Source organism: Triticum urartu, chromosome 7, assembly GCF_003073215.2.
Source record: "Triticum urartu cultivar G1812 chromosome 7, Tu2.1, whole genome shotgun sequence".
Classification (NCBI taxonomy): Eukaryota; Viridiplantae; Streptophyta; class Magnoliopsida; order Poales; family Poaceae; genus Triticum; species Triticum urartu.
In genome coordinates this window covers 143,699,392-143,717,787 of record NC_053028.1, presented here as the reverse complement: position 1 = coordinate 143,717,787, position 18,396 = coordinate 143,699,392, and the positions used below count along the sequence as shown (strand labels likewise).

At 40.2% G+C, this 18,396-nt stretch overlaps 1 protein-coding gene, 1 non-coding gene and 4 pseudogenes across 2 annotated transcripts; all 6 read right to left on the bottom strand.

Moving 5' to 3' along the window:
* Positions 1 to 903: 903 nt before the first annotated feature.
* Positions 904 to 986, bottom strand: LOC125526176 (annotated as a pseudogene).
* A 126-nt stretch (positions 987 to 1,112) lies between these two features.
* LOC125526171 lies at positions 1,113 to 1,210 on the bottom strand. The gene has a single exon (XR_007291591.1). It is a non-coding gene; the product is annotated as a small nucleolar RNA R44/J54/Z268 family (small nucleolar RNA).
* A 1,756-nt stretch (positions 1,211 to 2,966) lies between these two features.
* Positions 2,967 to 3,066, bottom strand: LOC125526172 (annotated as a pseudogene).
* Positions 3,067 to 3,203: 137 nt separating this feature from the next.
* Positions 3,204 to 3,290, bottom strand: LOC125526174 (annotated as a pseudogene).
* Positions 3,291 to 3,369: 79 nt separating this feature from the next.
* On the bottom strand, positions 3,370 to 3,471 carry LOC125526175 (annotated as a pseudogene).
* A 1,306-nt stretch (positions 3,472 to 4,777) lies between these two features.
* On the bottom strand, positions 4,778 to 17,659 carry LOC125526012 (myosin-11-like). The gene is made up of 38 exons (XM_048691031.1): positions 17,283 to 17,659; positions 16,818 to 16,946; positions 16,590 to 16,733; positions 16,308 to 16,453; positions 16,071 to 16,227; positions 15,916 to 15,974; positions 15,643 to 15,802; positions 15,367 to 15,516; positions 15,141 to 15,277; positions 14,905 to 15,051; positions 14,687 to 14,788; positions 14,541 to 14,598; positions 14,332 to 14,433; positions 13,736 to 13,773; positions 13,471 to 13,597; positions 13,222 to 13,392; positions 12,945 to 13,076; positions 12,730 to 12,839; positions 12,554 to 12,614; positions 12,022 to 12,199; positions 11,735 to 11,940; positions 11,464 to 11,583; positions 9,310 to 9,408; positions 8,901 to 9,122; positions 8,593 to 8,732; positions 8,334 to 8,445; positions 8,198 to 8,248; positions 7,846 to 8,097; positions 7,608 to 7,763; positions 7,330 to 7,536; positions 7,054 to 7,197; positions 6,829 to 6,899; positions 6,629 to 6,728; positions 6,292 to 6,348; positions 5,857 to 5,913; positions 5,679 to 5,759; positions 5,520 to 5,602; positions 4,778 to 5,428 (listed from the first exon to the last, which is right to left on the bottom strand). Exons 1-38 carry the CDS (start codon positions 17,283 to 17,285, stop codon positions 5,305 to 5,307), a joined length of 4,593 nt encoding a protein of 1,530 aa, XP_048546988.1. The 5' UTR covers positions 17,286 to 17,659; the 3' UTR covers positions 4,778 to 5,304.
* Between the last annotated feature and the right edge of the window lie 737 nt (positions 17,660 to 18,396).

Here is an 18,396-nt window from a genome sequence, read left to right as displayed (position 1 = left end):
ATGCAAACATCAACATGAAATGAGAAAAAAGCAACTATTTCAAAGAAGTTGTGCATTTGAGACAAAGTCCAAACAAGTTTCTCAACTATAACATTAATACAAAACCAAGAATTCTATGCATTAGCAAAGCCTTCATACTTTTTGTGTCTCCAAGCACTCTCACCGGAGCCCAGCTAGCCAGGTTGGTGGAAGATAATATATATGCGTGTGTGCATGCATGTTCCAATTCAGCAAGGAGGGAGTACACATCTTATATTTGTGGACGGAGGGAGTACATCATTTAGGAAAGGAGGGAGTAGGATCCACCACAGCAACCTAAGCTAGGCGAGCTTCAACGGAGCTGAGAAGAGCATTCAGACCTCAGAACTTCATTCTTTATGAAGAGGTGTAATCATCAGGCTGGCCAAGCACACAAGGTTCCGTATTTGATAAACAGATACTTACATATTCTGGCCTTGATTCCTGTATCTGCTAATCTTGCTATGTCCAAACGTAAGTACAACGATTCACACAAGTTTTGTTCAGAACCCAACAAATATTGCCATGATGATTTCTACAGCAAAACACCAGGGCATTAAACCATTGAAGGTAAGTTATGTTCAGAACTCAACAAATATTGCCATGATGATTTCTACAGCAAAACACCAGGGCATTAAACCATTGAGGGTGGGCAGCCAAGAAACCAGGATATTCAACAAGCACAGCGGCCAAGCAGGCTTCCACGGAGAAGTGGGTTCAGATCTCCATTCTTGAGGATAATCATCAGGGAACCCCACTTATCTGAACAAGGAAGTGCCTCCAGCTAAAAGAAATCATTGTGAAAATGCTCACACTGTATTTACCACAGTTAATAGCACCTAAATCAAGATAATAAAATGCATGGAGAAAAAAGATAAAAGGAAATTAGCATCAGAGATTCCCCTAGACGGATGCATCATTCACGGGAGCGCTGCAGAGTCCCTGTCTTGCTTGTTGTCATTTGCCAATTATGTTTGTACCGGATTTGTTGCAACGCAAATTTAGCAAACAACATCAGATTAAAATCCATAGGATAAACAGCTACGAATAGCAAACACCAGTGGAAGAGTGAGAAAAGATACTGTGAATTTAGATTAGCATCAGAGATTCCCCTAGACGAATGCATCATTCACGGCCCGATCTGAGCCAGAGCCGCTGCAGAGTCCCTGTCTTGCTTATCGTCATATGCTAAAACAAAATTTGACAAGGCAAAACACTCCATGGGAGGAAAGTGAGAATAGCATCAGAGATTACCCAAGAAACCCCGCCAAGATGGAAGAAAGAAAGAAAGCACAGCGTCCAAGCAGGTTTTGACGGAGAATTGTATTCAGATCTTCATTCTTAGGTTATTCATCAGGCTGGCAGTTCAGTCAACCACATACCTCAACAACAAAATGCCTCAAGACTGAGCATTTTCCATTCCAAAATGCTTAAACTGTATTCAATAAAAAATGCAGGCAGAAGTACTACAGAAGAAATTAACACAAGAAACCAGCAACCACAGCTGAGACATACACAATATAATCTCAAGGTGCACAAACCAATGAGAGCAACAATAAGGGCACTGCAGAAACACCCTACTGACCCTCCAAAAGTACAGCCAAATGGCAGTTAAGCAATCAGAGTTGCAAAACTCTATACAAACACATAGGAGAGCATTCTTTTGATCAGTCAGCTCGGTCAAAGGAAATTAAGGCCTCCTTTGGTTAGGAATATCATGGGGATAGAAAAATCATATGAAGTGAGATGACATGTATCTCAATTCCTATAAAACCTTGGAACTGCCAATGCACCAGAGTGGCCAAGCAGGCTTCAACAGGGAAGTGCATTTACATTAACAGGCAGCTAGATCAAAATGCTCCAATGTAGCCAATATATCTAACTGCAAACATCAACATGAAACAAGGAAAAAGCAACGATTTAAAATAAGTTGTGCATTTGAGATTAGCTAATACAGAGGCCAGACAACTCAACTAGAATAATATTACAGAACCAAGAACTATGCATTTGCAAAGCCTTCATACTTTTTGTGGCTTCAAACACTCTCACCGGAGCCCAGCCAGCCAGGTTGGTGGAAGATTATATATATATATATATATATATATATATATATATACATACATATGTGTGTTGTGCATGTATGTTCCAATTTACTCCCAAGAGCAAATTGCTACATTATTTATGGAAGGAGGGAGTAGGATCCACCACAGCAGCCTAAGCTAGGTGAGCTTCAACGGAGCTGAGATCTCAGAACTTTATTCTTTATCCAAAGGTAATGTAATCATCAGGCTAGCCAAGCACACGAGGTTCCGTATTTGATAAATGAATACTCTTTACGTACTCTGGCCTTCGTTCTCGTTTCTTTTAATCTTGCTATGTCCAAACATAAGCACTACAATTCACACATAAGTTATGTTCAGATCCAAATAATATTCGCATGATGATTTCTACAACAAACCACCAGGCATTGAACCATTAAAGGTGAACTGATACCAAACACTACTTATAAACAAGTAAACCATGAATCTAGTGGGGGGCATTCACCCGATCTGCCAAAGCCTTCATAACTTTTGCTTCTACACATCCATTCCCGGAGCCCATTCGGCCTGCTTCGTGCATACATGTATGTGTGTGTGTGTGCGAGATGCATGCATGCATGCATGTTGAATGTTGGGGGTTTTGCAATTTACTCCTGAGAGAAACCCAGCCAAGAAACAAATGCCATGACAGGTCAAGCACGGCGGCCAAGCGGGCTTCAACGGAGAAATGGATTCAGATCTCCGTTCTCGAGGATAATCATCAGGCTGACAGTTCAGTGCAACAACAAGGTGCCAAGTTAAAAGGAAATCACTGCGAAATGCTCATACTGTATTGAACACTGGTACAGGCAGCTAAATCAAAACAACAGAAGACAAAAAAACAGGGAGAAAAAAGCAAGTGAAGTGAAAATAGCATCAGAGATTCCCCTAGACGTATGCATCATCCGCGCCCCCGATTTGAAATCAGGAGCGCTGCAGAGTCCCTGTCTTGCTTATCGTCATATGCTAGTTATGCTTGTACCAAATTTGTTGCGGCACAGATTCATAAATCAGATTAAAATACAAAGTGGAAAAAAAGCTAGCAAACGCCAGTGGGGTTCAGGTGCGTTCAGGCCGAGACCAAGAGAGAAGATGGCGTGACTTAGATTAGCATCAGAGATTCCCCTAGACGAATGCATCATTCGCGGCCGGGGCCGCTGCAGAGTCCCTGTCTTGCTTATCGTCATATGCTAGTTTCATCTGTTCACGAGGCGAAACACTACAGCCTATTTATGCAGAAACAAAGCAAAGATGGTGCGGGAGGAAATTGGGAATAGCATCGGAGATTCCCCTAGACGGAATGCATCATTCGCGCCCCCCGATCTGAAATCGAGGGCGCTGCAGAGTCCCTGTCTTGCTTGTCGTCATCTGCCAGCTCTTGGCGAAACCCTAATCCTCTTCCACAAAAAATAAGATCCCCTCAACACCAAAGGGGAAAGCGAAGAACGCATTGAAGCAAAAAGAGAAGAAGCTGAGAAATGCAGCGAGAAGGAAATAGACCGAAGAACCATAGGGGGATTCGCGGTGAGACGGCTAATGGCTGGTGTGATTTCGCATGGAGGACTCGACTCGAGGGGGGATTACGGCTGGAGACGAATGAGGGCTGAGGATTTAGGGTTTGGAGGGGAGGGGAATATAAAGGGACAAAGCTGAGTGGTAACTGGGCCGGGCCTAGCTGCGTAAGAAGGCCGGAGTGATTTCTCCCGTTTTCTTTCTTTCGTTCTCTTGTTCTCCTTTTCGGCCTGCAAAGAAACAATTCGGTCTTCTCAAAAGAAAAAGAAAAAACAATTCGGCCCCCTCAAAAGGAAACATACAAATGTCTCAAAGACAATACAAATAATTTGGCAACGCCTTTTCAGTGCGTCGTCTGAGTAGGACTTGCCGGCGCTGCCAACTTCGTCACTGCTGAAAAAACTCTTGTCCATAATCATCTGGGTATGGGAGGCGGCGGCCGCCCCGGCAAGGGAAACACAACGGTGGAAAGATGGAGAAGAAGAAGTGGCTTCAGCGGCGATTATCAAGGGAAAAAAGCCCTGTCGGCACCATTAGGACGAAAACCATCTTGAATTCACGTCAAAATCACCCGGTGTGACATTTCTATCAGTTTTCTAAACGTTTAGGGTATAACTAATTCGGTTTTATAGTTCAGGGGTTATGGACCTATCAAGGAGGATTTTAGGGGGAAAAGTATACTTCTCTTGGAAAAACTAGATACCTCCTATTACAGCTCAATTTTTTTCCTAATGTCTTCGAAAAATAAGTTTTTTTGATAGAAAAATGAACACATGTTGAATTGATTTGATTTTCTCATGAACTAGGTAAAAAAAATGTACCTAATCATCTGTGTATGTGTGTGTCATTGTGTTTTTTTTCTCAAAAAAGGTAATGTATTAATATCATGACAATATCAATTACACCTGACTTTGCAACAAAACGATATCAAGAGCTACTCAAGACATCAAGGATGTATAAAAAATGACTTCTCTTGGGGCGAACAATGTACAAAAAATCTGGATTAACAAAGGTAGTCTTGAGTCAAGGCTTCTAGCACAAGAAGATATAACAAGTCACAGTTCACACATCCTACGGGGAAAATGAAGACGCGATCAAACGAAAGTGACACAGAAAACAATCTCCGACAGACCAATGTCTGTCACTGAACAAGCAGATGAGCTCTAAAATTCACACAGCAAAGAATCATTAGCTGCAGATCAATTTTGTATACTGCTATACACAGGATTAGTACAAAGGTTGCACATAATGTGTATGACTGAATAGCAAAGGGAAAATGTTTCCTATTACACCGCTCTTGCAAACTCACCTCAAAAGTGCTCTAAAACTACACAAGGGTCTACGGAATGAACGAATCTCAGCTGAATCTGCTAAAACTTTCTGTCTAGCTGAATGGAACTATTGTCACCACTCTGTTCTTAAGAAGAATAAATGGAAGGCAATGAGTAGAGAAACAAAATAAAGAATCTGTGGCACTGAGGTGAAACTACTTTTGAGGTGAGCTCAGGCAATGCACATCTGCCATCAACTTCCTAGCTACTACCAGGAAAGAACACCAAAGTTCAGACAAGGATGCCAGGTGTTGCATTTCACTGGTCACTGCTAAATAGGAAAACTCAATCTGCATAGACTGCCCAATTATCCGTCAGGGCCAGTGCATCCCATGCCTTAGGCTTTGTTCTGGCCAACACACGCTTTATTCAGGGGGCGGCAACAAGAATACAAAGCCCGAGTTCTCCCGGATGAGTGGGGGCGGTTCGATATCAGATATGTCAATCTGCTGCATTGATTTGGATATGTCATCGACGGAGAACGGTATGCTGCATTTCAAAGTGCAGAAAGGTTAAGTAGGAGGCATTTGAGATGAGTTGTCATAGTATATGCAACTGATAGGAGTAGAGAGGTAGCAACCTTGAGTCATCATCCAGTAGAAACGAATTGCTTACAGGATTGTTGGAGTCTTCTGTCATCAATACTCTCATGTTTGATATGACCTAATTTTAAAAAATCATCTGTGATCAATTCTTATCTGGTTAGATGGAGCACAAGTATGACTACTGTGAAACATACCTCTGGGGACACGCTATGTGTTCCGTACTTGTCATCCCAGTACATAGTACTGATCCTGTATAGCTGTTGTATACTAAGTACCTGAACAGGATATTCAGGGTTGTTATAAAATTCCAAGGAAATCTAACTTTTCAAACAAAGGGGCGTAATGAAAGACTTAATGTATTTCTCCACTTACTGGACAGAGGTCATGACTTATTTCATCCAACGTTTTCTTTGGCTTTTGATGAATCACCTGGAAAAATGATATATGTGAGAGACATGTGCATGCAATTTGGCAAATGCACAATACTGCAATTATTTGTATCAATTCTTGTATCTCAAGTGTTGAGGTCCGCAGTATGTCCGCAAAGTCGAAATTCCGGCTTGTGGTTTTTTCTCGGTAGGAAAACTTTTAAAGGAAAAATAATAACTAAAAGGGTGTCCATTCTTCTAACACAATATTATATGCATTTTGGTGTGTGTGAGAGAAAATCAAAGGGGTGTTTCAGTCCGAACTCCAGAGTCATGTTGCAATCATTTTCTCATATCTTATCAGCAATAGCCTAGATACTTATTCTACCGAACAAATATTTGTGGAAGTCATGTTCTAAGAGCACATGAAAAGTCATACCAGGAAACCAATAGCTTGTCTAATATGTTTAAGCTCATCCCAGGCTGAACCTGCATACTGCAAGTACGAAAACACTAGATGAGTTAATCTCTAAAAAAACACTAGATGAGAAATCAATATTTGAGGCAGCTTTTTTACAACTATTAATCAACTCAGAAACTTCTTGGGGTAATGAACATGACAAAAATATCTTATTTGTACTTCGTTTTGCTGTTGATCACTGTAAATAACATAACATGATTTAGGCACAGCTATATGGTCTAGAACAATATGCAGGACTAAAACCCATTCAGAAAAATAGATGCTACCGTAGCTCTGCTGCCCCTTATTTATTTACCTCGTCAGTAGCTCTATAGCACCAATGCTCAAGTTCAGCCAATCCTGCTTTTACGTACTCGCCGTTACTGAATGAGCAGCACTCCCTTCTTAATAGAAGACTGAAGATAGATAATAATCATATGAAGCTCAGTCAACCAATTCTGGTGTTTACAGGCAATCAAACAGGTGTAGTTCATTTATTATGTAAATATATTTTACCTGTTAAATAGCTGTACATTGATGAAGGAGAATATCTGAGTGAATACTTTCCGCACCAAGAATGGAGGAACCTGGGGCAGTGATACAAACAAGTAGGATTTTATTAGATACATCTTTAATCATGTTAAATAAACATACACATAATTATGAGTAATGGTATTACAATTTACAACTGCTGAAGATATTGCTAGTTATACATGAAATAAAAGGAAACAACAAACTAACATTGTTCACTTTAAGTATGTTTAAGAAATTTCCGAGGCTTTTCACAATCCCTTGCCAGTGAGCAATCAAAGCTTGCTGTGCAGCTGTATTTGTGTTTGAACGAGAAGATCCTTTCATCATGCTTGCTCTTGATGTTCTTGGGGCCTGAATTGATGACGACAATAGCAAATATGATGCCAATTAAGCAGAAATAATGTACCCATATTTGTTATTCCACAAATAAAAGTCAAGCTAGTAAAATGACTATCATTCTCTGAACTTAGAAAGCATAGGCACCTGAATGCACAATCCGAGCAAAGGAGAGATCTCTTTCTTCAAATTATCCCGTATCATTCCATATATCTTCTCTACATATGCCGTAAGTTGCTGTTTAAACAGTAAAGCGGGATACTTGGCTTCCACTTGTCTCAGTGTCTCTACTCCACTAACCATGCTTCCATTTATTAGAGCAAGATTTACACCTTGTGGAGTCCCTCTGAAGCTCTGGAAAGAGAAAAACAGAATCACTCAGTAACTATTATGAAGCTTCTGTTAAAGAAGCAAAACTTGTGTACCTGTGTCATCCTTCCAAAAAGAGTAGCAGAGGACGACCGTCGACGCTGTGGAGCCATTCCTGTTGATCCACTCGCTTTCAGCGTCCGCTGAAGCAAAAGCAACAGCGTTGAAGCATTTGAGAGCCAATATGCTAAGACTTCGTTATTGTCCTGTGTCTATAAAACACAGAAAATGGTAATTCAGCATTACTGCAGATAATGATAAATTGATAGTAAGGTTGAATCACATGGTTAGAACCTCAATTGCATGTCCAATGGTCTGAATAATCCGATCAAAAACACTTGTCCGCTCTACTTCAAATGATCTCCAATGAAGAAGGCACTTGTATATAATACAAGCAGCAACTGGCCGATTCCCAGCAAATCCCAAATGCTGGGCTATGCACCTAATTAATAGATCTTGATTTTCCTGCTGCTTTTCATTTAGAGATTTCTGTGGCTTATCGTCTATGTCATATTCCTTTTTAGGAGAGGCTACAACAGCGGACTCCTGAAACACCAAAAGATTAAAAAAAAGATGGATATCAGTTTGATGCGATGTCCAGGAACCCCCCCCCCCCCCCATATATAGAGCAAGCATGCCCACTTACAGGAGTTATTTTTGAATCGCTAACTGATACATGACCACTTTCCGCATTCCTCTGTAAAAATTAAAAAGCAATGTATATTATCGATGTATTCTCCAAGATGGAACAAAGGATAAAACATAACTACTAACTGGCTCACCTGTAAATTCGACTTGGAACGTCCCGACAAAATTTTAGCTGGAGCCATTGAAACAGCTTGCTGACGAAGGACTTTATTTTCAGATTCTACATTAGATAACTTCTCCTCTAGCCTGAAGGAGAATATGCAGAGACTCAATGTCGCATAACATGATGACAATGTACTTAGATATTAACATGGCTGTAATTCGGAGTCCGCTATAGAGAAGAAAGAGAAGGGATTACAGTATGCATAACAAGCAACATGTGAAAAGCTTAACCTTCTCAGATAGTCCTGAAATTGGCGTATTTTTACTTCAGTCTCTTCTATCTTCTTTTGCTTTTCTTCATTTGCTTGTGCTTCCTCGGAGCGTTTCTTTTCTAATTCATCTGCTCTTTGTTTTTCTGATTGAAGCGAGGTCTACAGGCAAATGAGTTGGGGTACATCACAAAATTATTGAAAGTGAATCATCAAATGAAAGTGCTTAGTTATCTGATAGTATTTATTTGTGCAAAATTACTGGATGAACCAAACATTAGGAAATTCTGGTCAACAACTGCAATGGTGATAGTCTAGTAGATTGCGTACCTTAAGTTCATCTACCTCTGCTTTCAAGGTATGAACCTTCTCAGTGTCTTGGACTATAACCTCAGTTTCCTTTACCACAGGAGGTGCTTCCGCGATAGCCTTTTTAGCAGCTTCTCGTTCCTTTAGAAGCACTGCATTTGTCTCATCCAATTTAGCTTGCAGGGCATCCATGGAACTCTGAAATTTTGATAACTCCTGGGCTTTTGCTTCTTCCAAATCTGTCTGTATGCATATGAATTGATTTGTGTGAAATGATTGAAACAATAGACCCATTGCACATCAAAAGTACTTCTGTGAAGCAACAGGTCAAAATTATAGAAAAACAAGTCATGATTGTAACACATTTTTCTTATTTTAAGTGTTTATATGAAGCGGAAGATATACAACAACAAAATAAGTAACATTGTACCCGCATTCGCTTCTCTAACTGCACACGCCATGTAAGCTCTTCCACTGTCTTTTCAAGTTTATCCTTTGCTTGCTTGAGTGCACCCGTTTCCCTTGCTTCCTGATAAGAAGATAATAGCAGTGCATTAGAATAGAAGTGATAATTTTGTGCGTTGGTGCAACCTTATTACTGATTTTGTGAACTTAACAATACATAACTCTTGCTTCCTGAAGAAGATAATAGTAATGAACAATAAATGGTTTTGTGCTTTGAATGCACAGAAATTATGATTTTGCATGTCCCTTCATTAAGGGAGAATTGAAAACCAAAATCAGTACGTCACAAACTTAAGTAACGCAAACAGCACGTTAATAGATCCAAAAGCAAAGGTATAGTGCCCTAAAACAAAAGAAAAATAGTTCACAAGTTGGATGACAACTGAAACCCTAAATTCAGGACTGCAAGAGGCTATTAAGCATTGTTTAACCGAAGCTATCTATGCATTTCACTCTGGCCAGCCTCTATTATGTGCTTTTTTTCTTGATTGCTTGGACTAAACAATGAACCGAAGTAAATTCATTCTTTCTTCCTTCCAATTCATCAAAACACTCTCCTGTGGTGTTGAAGAACACACTTTTAAGATTGATTCCGTCAAGATTAAAAGGACTCCGCAATCTGAGGTGTGCAGCCAGCGAACTTCTCCATGCTATGATGTGTGCCCATATTTGGTGAACAACTAACACTGGAAAAGATGAAGGTTAAACTATGAGGGGGAAGAAACCCCCTAGCCTTCATCCTAAAGAAGATGGGAGACTCAAACCCAGGTGGGCTGAGTGGAACCATGTCTCACCAGCCATTTTCTGTAGGAAACCTCCCAAGATGATGGGTCGACTATGATGTTGATGGCGCACCACACAGTGGCTTTGGTAGTCCTCGTCTTTTAAAACTATCCGCTGCCCAACATCTACTCAGATTGCTTACCGCATTAAGTACTTGCAGTGCAAGGAGGCACAAGGGCCATGGCAAGCGGAAGGGGCCATTCATTGAAAGCGAGGTAGTCTACAGTGTTATAGCACTTCCACAAATTTCAACTTCAAATATAACAAACAAAAAGGGGCAAGTTTGTTTGAATAGCGGTATTTATCTTTTCCATCTTTTTCCTACTGATTTAATTTAGCACTTAACTTTTTTTTGTCAATTTGATTACTTCTAATGCATAATGGGTCTGAACTCACAATTTTATACGTAGGTACATGGCATCAAGAACACAAATAGAATTTTCTTGGAAAAGTTCTATTATGATTTGATGCCCAAAAAGAAGAAGGCAGTTGCATGAGTACGCCACATAGGGATAATCACATAGGATTAGCATGAGTTGGCTTATATAACAATGTTATAAAACCGTAAAAACAGCAGGTATAAATAGGACTAGGGAACTTTAAAAATCTGATGATAGGCGCTCTGCCCAGCCATTAAAGGAATCAAATTCACAGCACCAGTCCCAGGTGGACACGCCAGTAAGGACTGGCTATTCATGTTGTATCATGACTAATATCTATGTAACAATAGTGCATGGACCCGGATATCCAGCGAACGCCAAATTTTTAGGCATGGCAAAACAAATGTTTTTCATGGCAAGTTGTGTTCGCCGAGGATGGCAATTTTAGTTGGCGAGCATGGCAAATCCGCCTCAGTTCATTTTTTGCCAGGAAACTGCCGTGCTTGCAAACTTAATGTTTGGTTGCCATCCACACTTTGCCACACTTGTGTGCCACAAGTGTGGCATGCCACAGTTTTTGTGGTGGCCAAATTGGTCGCCACACTTGCGGCGCCACAAGTGTGGCATGCCACAGTTTTTGTGGTGGCCAAATTGGTCGCCACACTTGTGGCAAAAGTTGGCTAGCAACTGAGTCTATGACAAGTGGGGTATGTGACTGAAAAAGTGTGGCATGCCACAACTGTGGCTGCAACCAAACATTTGCCTCAATTTGCCACACTTCTGGCACAAAAGTGTGGCAAAGTGTGGATGGCAACCAAACATGCCCTGAGAATTTGCCATCCTCGCACCAATACAAATTGCCATGAAAAGAAAATCGTTCGATTTGCCATGTCTAAAATTCTGAAGTCAGATTTTTAGCCTTTCCGTAGTTCAATTTACTGTGGTAATACACATACCATTTTAAGTTTCCTGAGTTCTTTCCTTGCAATCCTTCCCCGCCATCTGCATTGTGCAACAATGGCTGCAGCCTTTAACTTCTTATGGTATGAATGAGCTCGATGGCACCTATAACGAGCCTGTAACAGAGAATCAGGACTTTAGGAATATATCATGTGTTGAGCCAGTAACAAGCTGCATAGCAGTTCTCCTAGGATTTTACCGAACCCAGATAAAAACAAGAGCTGCATAATTGTGTAGTCTTATTATTTTGGAAGAACTGAAGGGCACCTGAATTGTAACCGCTGCCTTAGATCGCTTTTTATGTCTGAACCCATTCCTTGCTGCCATTGCACGCAATGCTGTTTGTATTACGAGAACTGAAGAAACTTGCAGTTTGTAGGACCTCCTAGCCTGATGCCCACGTTGGTTTTTCTGAATTTTGACAGAAGCTGCTTGCCTCCGCATGCGATCATAGAGTTTACAAGCCAATGTTCCTAAAACACAAAGTGTGGTTTTAGCATTATTGGTAAAATGAAAATTCACCTGGTCTACAGTTAAGTACAAGCCAAACAGACCTCTCCAAACTGCCTGAAAACATACAGATGCCTTCCTCAAAGAAACAAACTTCTTCCGCATGATATGTGTTCGCATTTTCCCTTGAATTGTTTTTGCAGCAACACTGAGAACTTCAATTCTTCTAGCATCTAATTCAGCCATCTGTCCGGCTCTCAGAAAAACTTTTGTTTTACCTATCTGAAAAGTACAAACAAGTGACAGTGTAAGCTAAATAATTAAATTCTGACGATATTGTATTTGCCCTTTTTTTCTGCTAGCACTGTAAGGCCACCCTGCATGCGATAATCTGACAGTTCAAACCTATATAAGCTACAAATTAGTCCGATAGTTCAAACCTATATAAGCTACAAATGAAGCAAGTAAACCAGTTTTGTTACAGTATTTCCTTTACCAGATCATTAATATTTATCCAATGTATGCTAGGCATTCAAAGAAGATAGAACATTTTCAGTTCAAAAAAAGAAACAGAAGATTGAACATTTAATAGAAAGAAATGTGCCAAGGCAGAGATGAACAGTTAAGGTTAGTTACCTGAAAGCCTACAAGACCCTTCTTTTCCAGAATCCTCTTGCATGCAGCCTTTTCATCACAACTATTGAGATACAAAAAAAAAATCTTAGCTATTGTCACTTTTATATGCAAATAAAAACTCTTGATGATGATTCAGTGATGTTAACTACAAATCTGCATGACTAATAAGAACTTACTTTCCTTCAATGGTATCTGGAGCGAGTATTCCAAAACGATGCAAAAACTCATAAAATGTGCGACGTGTAGGATAACCGGCACAACTGATCCTGATTGCCTCAAGTACACCCTGATGATACACGGCATGCAATTAAATGTAACTTTGTGAGATAGATCAAACCTCCATTAAATTGCAGTACAGTAAAAAAACAGATATTAGGTCAGAGGCACTTACACCACAACGCAACTGTTGCATAACATTGACATTCTCAAAAATTGCCGGTTTTAGGACATTGTTTGGCTTAACACATCTGATATAATGAGGTTCAGTAGAATTTAATGTTTCCATAAGAGCTTGAAGTTGTTGCTGCCACACAAAAAATCAGCGGTTGGTAAAAATTAGTCATGCATAATATTATTACTGAAGAAGAAATAGAGATGCTGATAGGTAGATATAGAACTGGCAGAAAATTCTAAAGGATAATCATGCAGAACTGAAAGAGGGGGGAAACCTTGAAGCGTGCACCAATCGAAGAAAACTTCGAGGATTTTGATGTTTCTTCTGGCGGAGGAGGAAATAATCCTGCGATAAAGGAGCATCTAGAAGCACTCAGTAGCTCCTGGTGCTCTGCCACAACGTAGTCTTTGTTTTTGTCAAGGAATTGGTCAGACTGATACATCACCTGCATACCGCAAGTATAAGTATCAGTTAAAACCCGACAATATCCTGGAGCAATTGAATTTGATGAATAAAAGCTAACCTCTCCAGCGTAGTGAGCGATTGCAAAATCTGTGCGAGATAGCTTAGGTTTGACAAACCGTTTATGCTTTTGAAAAGTCTGGTACAGCTTCTGGGCAAAGGTCTCGTGTGTTGACTTGGGAAACATACTGAAGAACAGTTAAATAGACAACAATTATAACATAGTTTTGCATCTTAACGACAGACATTAATTCAAATATTCAACTAAACATACACAGTAAAATAGAATTGATTAAATGAACAAAGCAAGGATATGGTAAGCATACCATGCCTCATCTAGAAGTGCAATAACGCCACCAGGTTTCTGCCGAGGGATATTTCAGTAATACATGCAAAAGAAATGAGTGAGCATCAATTGCAAAACTGATTTTAAAAGATGTAAAATAAGCACAAGAAAAAGACGTGTATTTGCCTGCCTAAAATAGGGCTTCTCTGGTTATGCAAACTTGTGGAGGCTAGTCGGCACTAGTAGAGCCTGCCACTGCATGCATGACCTCCAGACAATGTGGGGTCTTACTTTTGCTTATTCTAGGCTTGCTTAGTTTAGCCTCGATTGTTTCTTTCTTAACTTCTATTCATTTTTGGTCTTTTGGTCGAAGACAGCATGACTGGTTTGTAAATGGAGTGCTTCATTTGATCGAGAGAAAAAATGATTGATCTTGTTTTAACCTTGCCAGCCTTGCCCATTAGGTGAAGCTTAACTTTGGCCAAATAGGCACTAACTGAGAAGTATTGGATTGCACTCTACAGCAGCACGACCCTATTACAATACTTGAGATTTCCCATCAATATACTGGATGCAATTAAACTGATTAAGATCTTACAAATCCTTTATCCATTCATGTACAATGGTTACACATACCTTCTCAATAAGATCAAGAACATCTTGATTATCGACAAACTCAATATAGCTCCAATCAATTTGTTCTTTAGTGTATTCCTCTTGCTCCATCTTAAAAACGTGCTGAAAAAGATCATAGAGGCACCTTTCAAGTAAATATATGTTCTTTAGTTGTCAAACGGCTATGGGTGTTTGGTGTACATGAACCATTTCTTGTGAGCAAGTGTTACCTGATTGAAATGTTGCTGTAATTTCTCATTTGTATAATTAATACAGAACTGTTCAAAACTGCAGAAAACATTATTTGCCAATTTGTGAGAACAATCTAGTGGATTATAAATACAATACTGGACAGCAGTAAATCTGTAAATTTTACCTGTTTGACTTAAAGCTCTCAAAACCATAGATATCCAGGACACCAATAAGACATTTAGAGTTAGCATCTTGCCCGATGGAACTATTAATTTTATCAACAAGCCTGCAATATAATGATGGGTTGAAACAATGAATGCAATCTTTCTCCTGTGTTGCAATGGAATTTGGACACTTGTAACATATATATGTAATAAAGAACAAAAGGACACTATTCTATACCAATCGAACAAGCGGGAATATATTGTCTTTGCAAAACCATCCCTGCTGATAGTTGCGCTGTAAGGATCAAGACTCCTTTTTATAACCTCCTCTGGTGTTACCATGACACGCTTACAGAGAGCATCTGTCAAAGCTCCAGGATCACACCTGACATAGAATACAAGGCAATCATTGGAGCTTGCACGTAGTAATACTAATACCATACATTAGAGAAAGAACTAAATAAAGGTAGTTACATAAGGAGTTCGGCAGCTGTTTCAAGATGGAACTTAGATTTGTCATCTTTCAAAACTGAGGAATCAGCTTCTTTCCCCTTGGCAAATTCAATGTTGCCAATATGAAGAATAGCTGCAACCACCCTGAAAATAGCATCCTGAAGACAAATTAAGTGCAAGCAAGTGAGAAACAAAATCAGTTCAGGCAGCCACCAATCATATCAAAGAACATATAGGATTGAGTTACCTGTTCCTGGGTACTGATACCAACAATATCCATTGCTCTTCTGGTAGCTAAATATTCACGAGCATCACTGACCCCAACCAAATCGTAGCAATTTGATTTATTAAGATAATGATAAGTCCTAGGATGTTCTAATTTGTACTTATCAAGTTCCTGAAAATTGAATGCCAGTGCAGATTATTTGTGTTAGGTACCAAATCTCAAGTTAGTGTAAGAAAACACCAACAGTGAGTTCATTGAGACCCACAAGAAGTACCGAAGGAGAATATTGATCGTTACCTCCTGTGGTGCCGCACAAAGGAGATAAAAGCAGTGGTAGTTGCGTTCAGGATCAGAAATTTGGCATACTCGTGACCTTTCAAGCAGGTATGTTCTGACAGCAGCACCTGAGATCCTCCCATGCTTATCAAATTGAATCTCAACAAACTTACCAAATCGACTGCACCAAACATTGGGACAAATAATGAGATCCGAACATATATATACACCTCCATGATTTGGAACCATGCAAGTAAACTTATACACGCAGTTTTTTTTTCTAATCTGGCCTACCTAGAATTGTTATTTCTGACAGTCTTGGCATTGCCAAAAGCTTCAAGGACTGGATTTGACTGCAGATATAAGAATTTAAAATAGAAAAGTTCAATTGATGCATTAATAACTAAACATTACAACTGTCTTGCATGGCTAAGTACTGGCTGCCTTACTTCAAGAACTTGTTGTTCTACTGTTCTTCCTTCTGTTGCAGCGCGGCCACCCAAATAGGCAAGATACTGCATAAGCATTTTTGTTGTTTCTGTTTTACCAGCACCACTCTCACCACTCACGAGAATAGAGTTGCTCCTTCCTTCATGAATCATAGCCCTATTACATGTAAATATAACAATGAGATCAACCAGTCCTCTGAGGAAATACTAAAACAGTTTTCGGCTATGTTTACTTACCTGTATGCAACATCTGCGACAGCAAAAACATGCGGACTTAACTCACCAAATGGTGCACCCTTGTACTGTTGCATCATATGTGAGTCATATAAATGTTGCAATCTTTGGAAAGGATTCACAGCAATGAGAATATTTCCAGTGTATGTCTGCCCAAACAAAGACATATCAGTCATAAGAAACATTACCTGAGTTCCAAAAATTAAACTCAAGACAGTACAGCTAACATAACGGCATATCTAGAGCAAGTGGCCAAGCAGCAAGCAGTAATAAAGATGAACATACATAGATTTCATTAAGTTCATATCTGGTGGCCAAATTCTGCAAAACTCCTGGCTCATGGAGATAGGAGAGCTTTGTCATGTCATCAACTCCACCAGCAGCTGCTTCCATATCTTTGGGATATAATTTCGACAATTTTTGAACGATCTAAAATTGTGACAGTAAACATAAGTATCGGTATTTTACCAAACTGAATGCCCATAAGTACCAGTATTATACAGCACAACTTACCTTTTTTCCATTGGCTACTTGGATCTCAGCCTCTTCGCCATTGATCTTAACAACTTCTCCATCGACCCAAGCAACATCAGGCTCTTCAGCCCACACATGTGAGCCTACTATAATGTTAACTTTCGTCCCCTGGAAATGAAAATATACGTCTCTCAATTATGCTAGCCTCTGAATAAACGATGACAATGCATTTGCATTTCACAATGCCGAAAGCTGAAAGTAATAACAATAAGAAAGAATTCGCTTGGATCCGAAATCTATTGCCTCAATCAGGAATCTAGTCTCCATCCATTCAATGCAATTGCAATGCTAGGCATAACTCTACCGAATCCTTGGGTAAAAACTATGCAACCAATCACCACGATTCAGACCGGGGAAACAGGGGAACAATCGCGACCCTGGCTAAACACCGCTTTGCCACTGCATTTTACTCAAGCGGTCGCAAACCACACGAGGCGAGTTTACCATTTCGCCGGCCGGTGGAGGATGATCAGTTGGACGCTGTGGGCGACGGGGCGGACGAACTCATATCCCTCTTCCCCGCGCTCGTGCTCGCCGGACCCCCTCCGTACGCCGTCGTCTTCGTCGTCCCGTCGTCGCCGCCGCGCGCCTCGGAGGAGGGAGAGGTGGTGGTGCGGTGCAAAAGCGGGGGAGTGGGGAGGGGGAAGGGGATGTGTAGAAGGCAGGCGGTGTGGGGCGGAGAGGGTGCAGTACGTGGAGCGGCCATGGCTGGCCTCGCCTCGATCTCTGCGGGGCGCCATGGATTAGGGGCGGAGCTGGACATGCGGCATGGGTTGAGGTTGAACCCCCGAATTCCGGGAAAACAATCCGCTATTAGTAGTTGTGAGTGAAACACAGGCTCAGGCACACCCGAGCCAAATACATTGCGCTATGGCTGTCGCATTATTCCTGACTTTATTTTAAAATTTCTGGCAACATGCTTTGATTGAAAGAAGATGTTTTTATCGACGACGAGGTGTCTACGTGACTTTATAAATTTCAAGATGATATACCGACTCAGTTTTTCGAAAATGCTCATAAAGATAGAGTATGCATGCGTGCGGTCACAAAAGTGAATGTATATGCGTATGTATAAGCGCTTACATTTGTATTGTGTTCAAGAAAAAAAACATGTTACATTCCTATTAAAAAGAAAAACTGTTGCATTTTAGAGGAGAAACAAAAATTGTACAAGGAGTTCGCTTCTCTCCTTTTTTTTTTGATGTTTAGGATGTGAAGTTGTCCATCAAAACAAACACTCAAATATCCACCGGCATATTTGGACGTGTGCATTGAAAGTGTTAGCGGAGTAGGCCATCTAACTCTATACACAAGATGTCCGCTCTTTTACAAAATAATAATATAATATATCAAACCAAATGTCTGTCATGCATGCTCACTTTGAATTGATAGCAATTCAAGCATACACTTAAATCCTAAACAAAAGCATCGAATGTTCAATAAGTTTTTTTAATTCAACCATACTCCACAAAAGTGGCCTTCATCTCAAGCTTTCTCTTCTCGAGCTTGATCTTCTTCATCGCCACATGTTCATCCAGATGGGCTACCCCTTAAGCTT

Excerpts from the sequence above, each read along its gene's own strand:
- LOC125526012 (XM_048691031.1), bottom strand. Across the intron at positions 15,052-15,140 it reads ACAGCTGCCGAACTCCTTAT|GTGTGATCCTGGAGCTTTGA; the intron begins GTAACTACCTTT and ends ATTCTATGTCAG. Across the intron at positions 7,537-7,607 it reads TTTTTGGAAGGATGACACAG|AGCTTCAGAGGGACTCCACA; the intron begins GTACACAAGTTT and ends TTCTCTTTCCAG.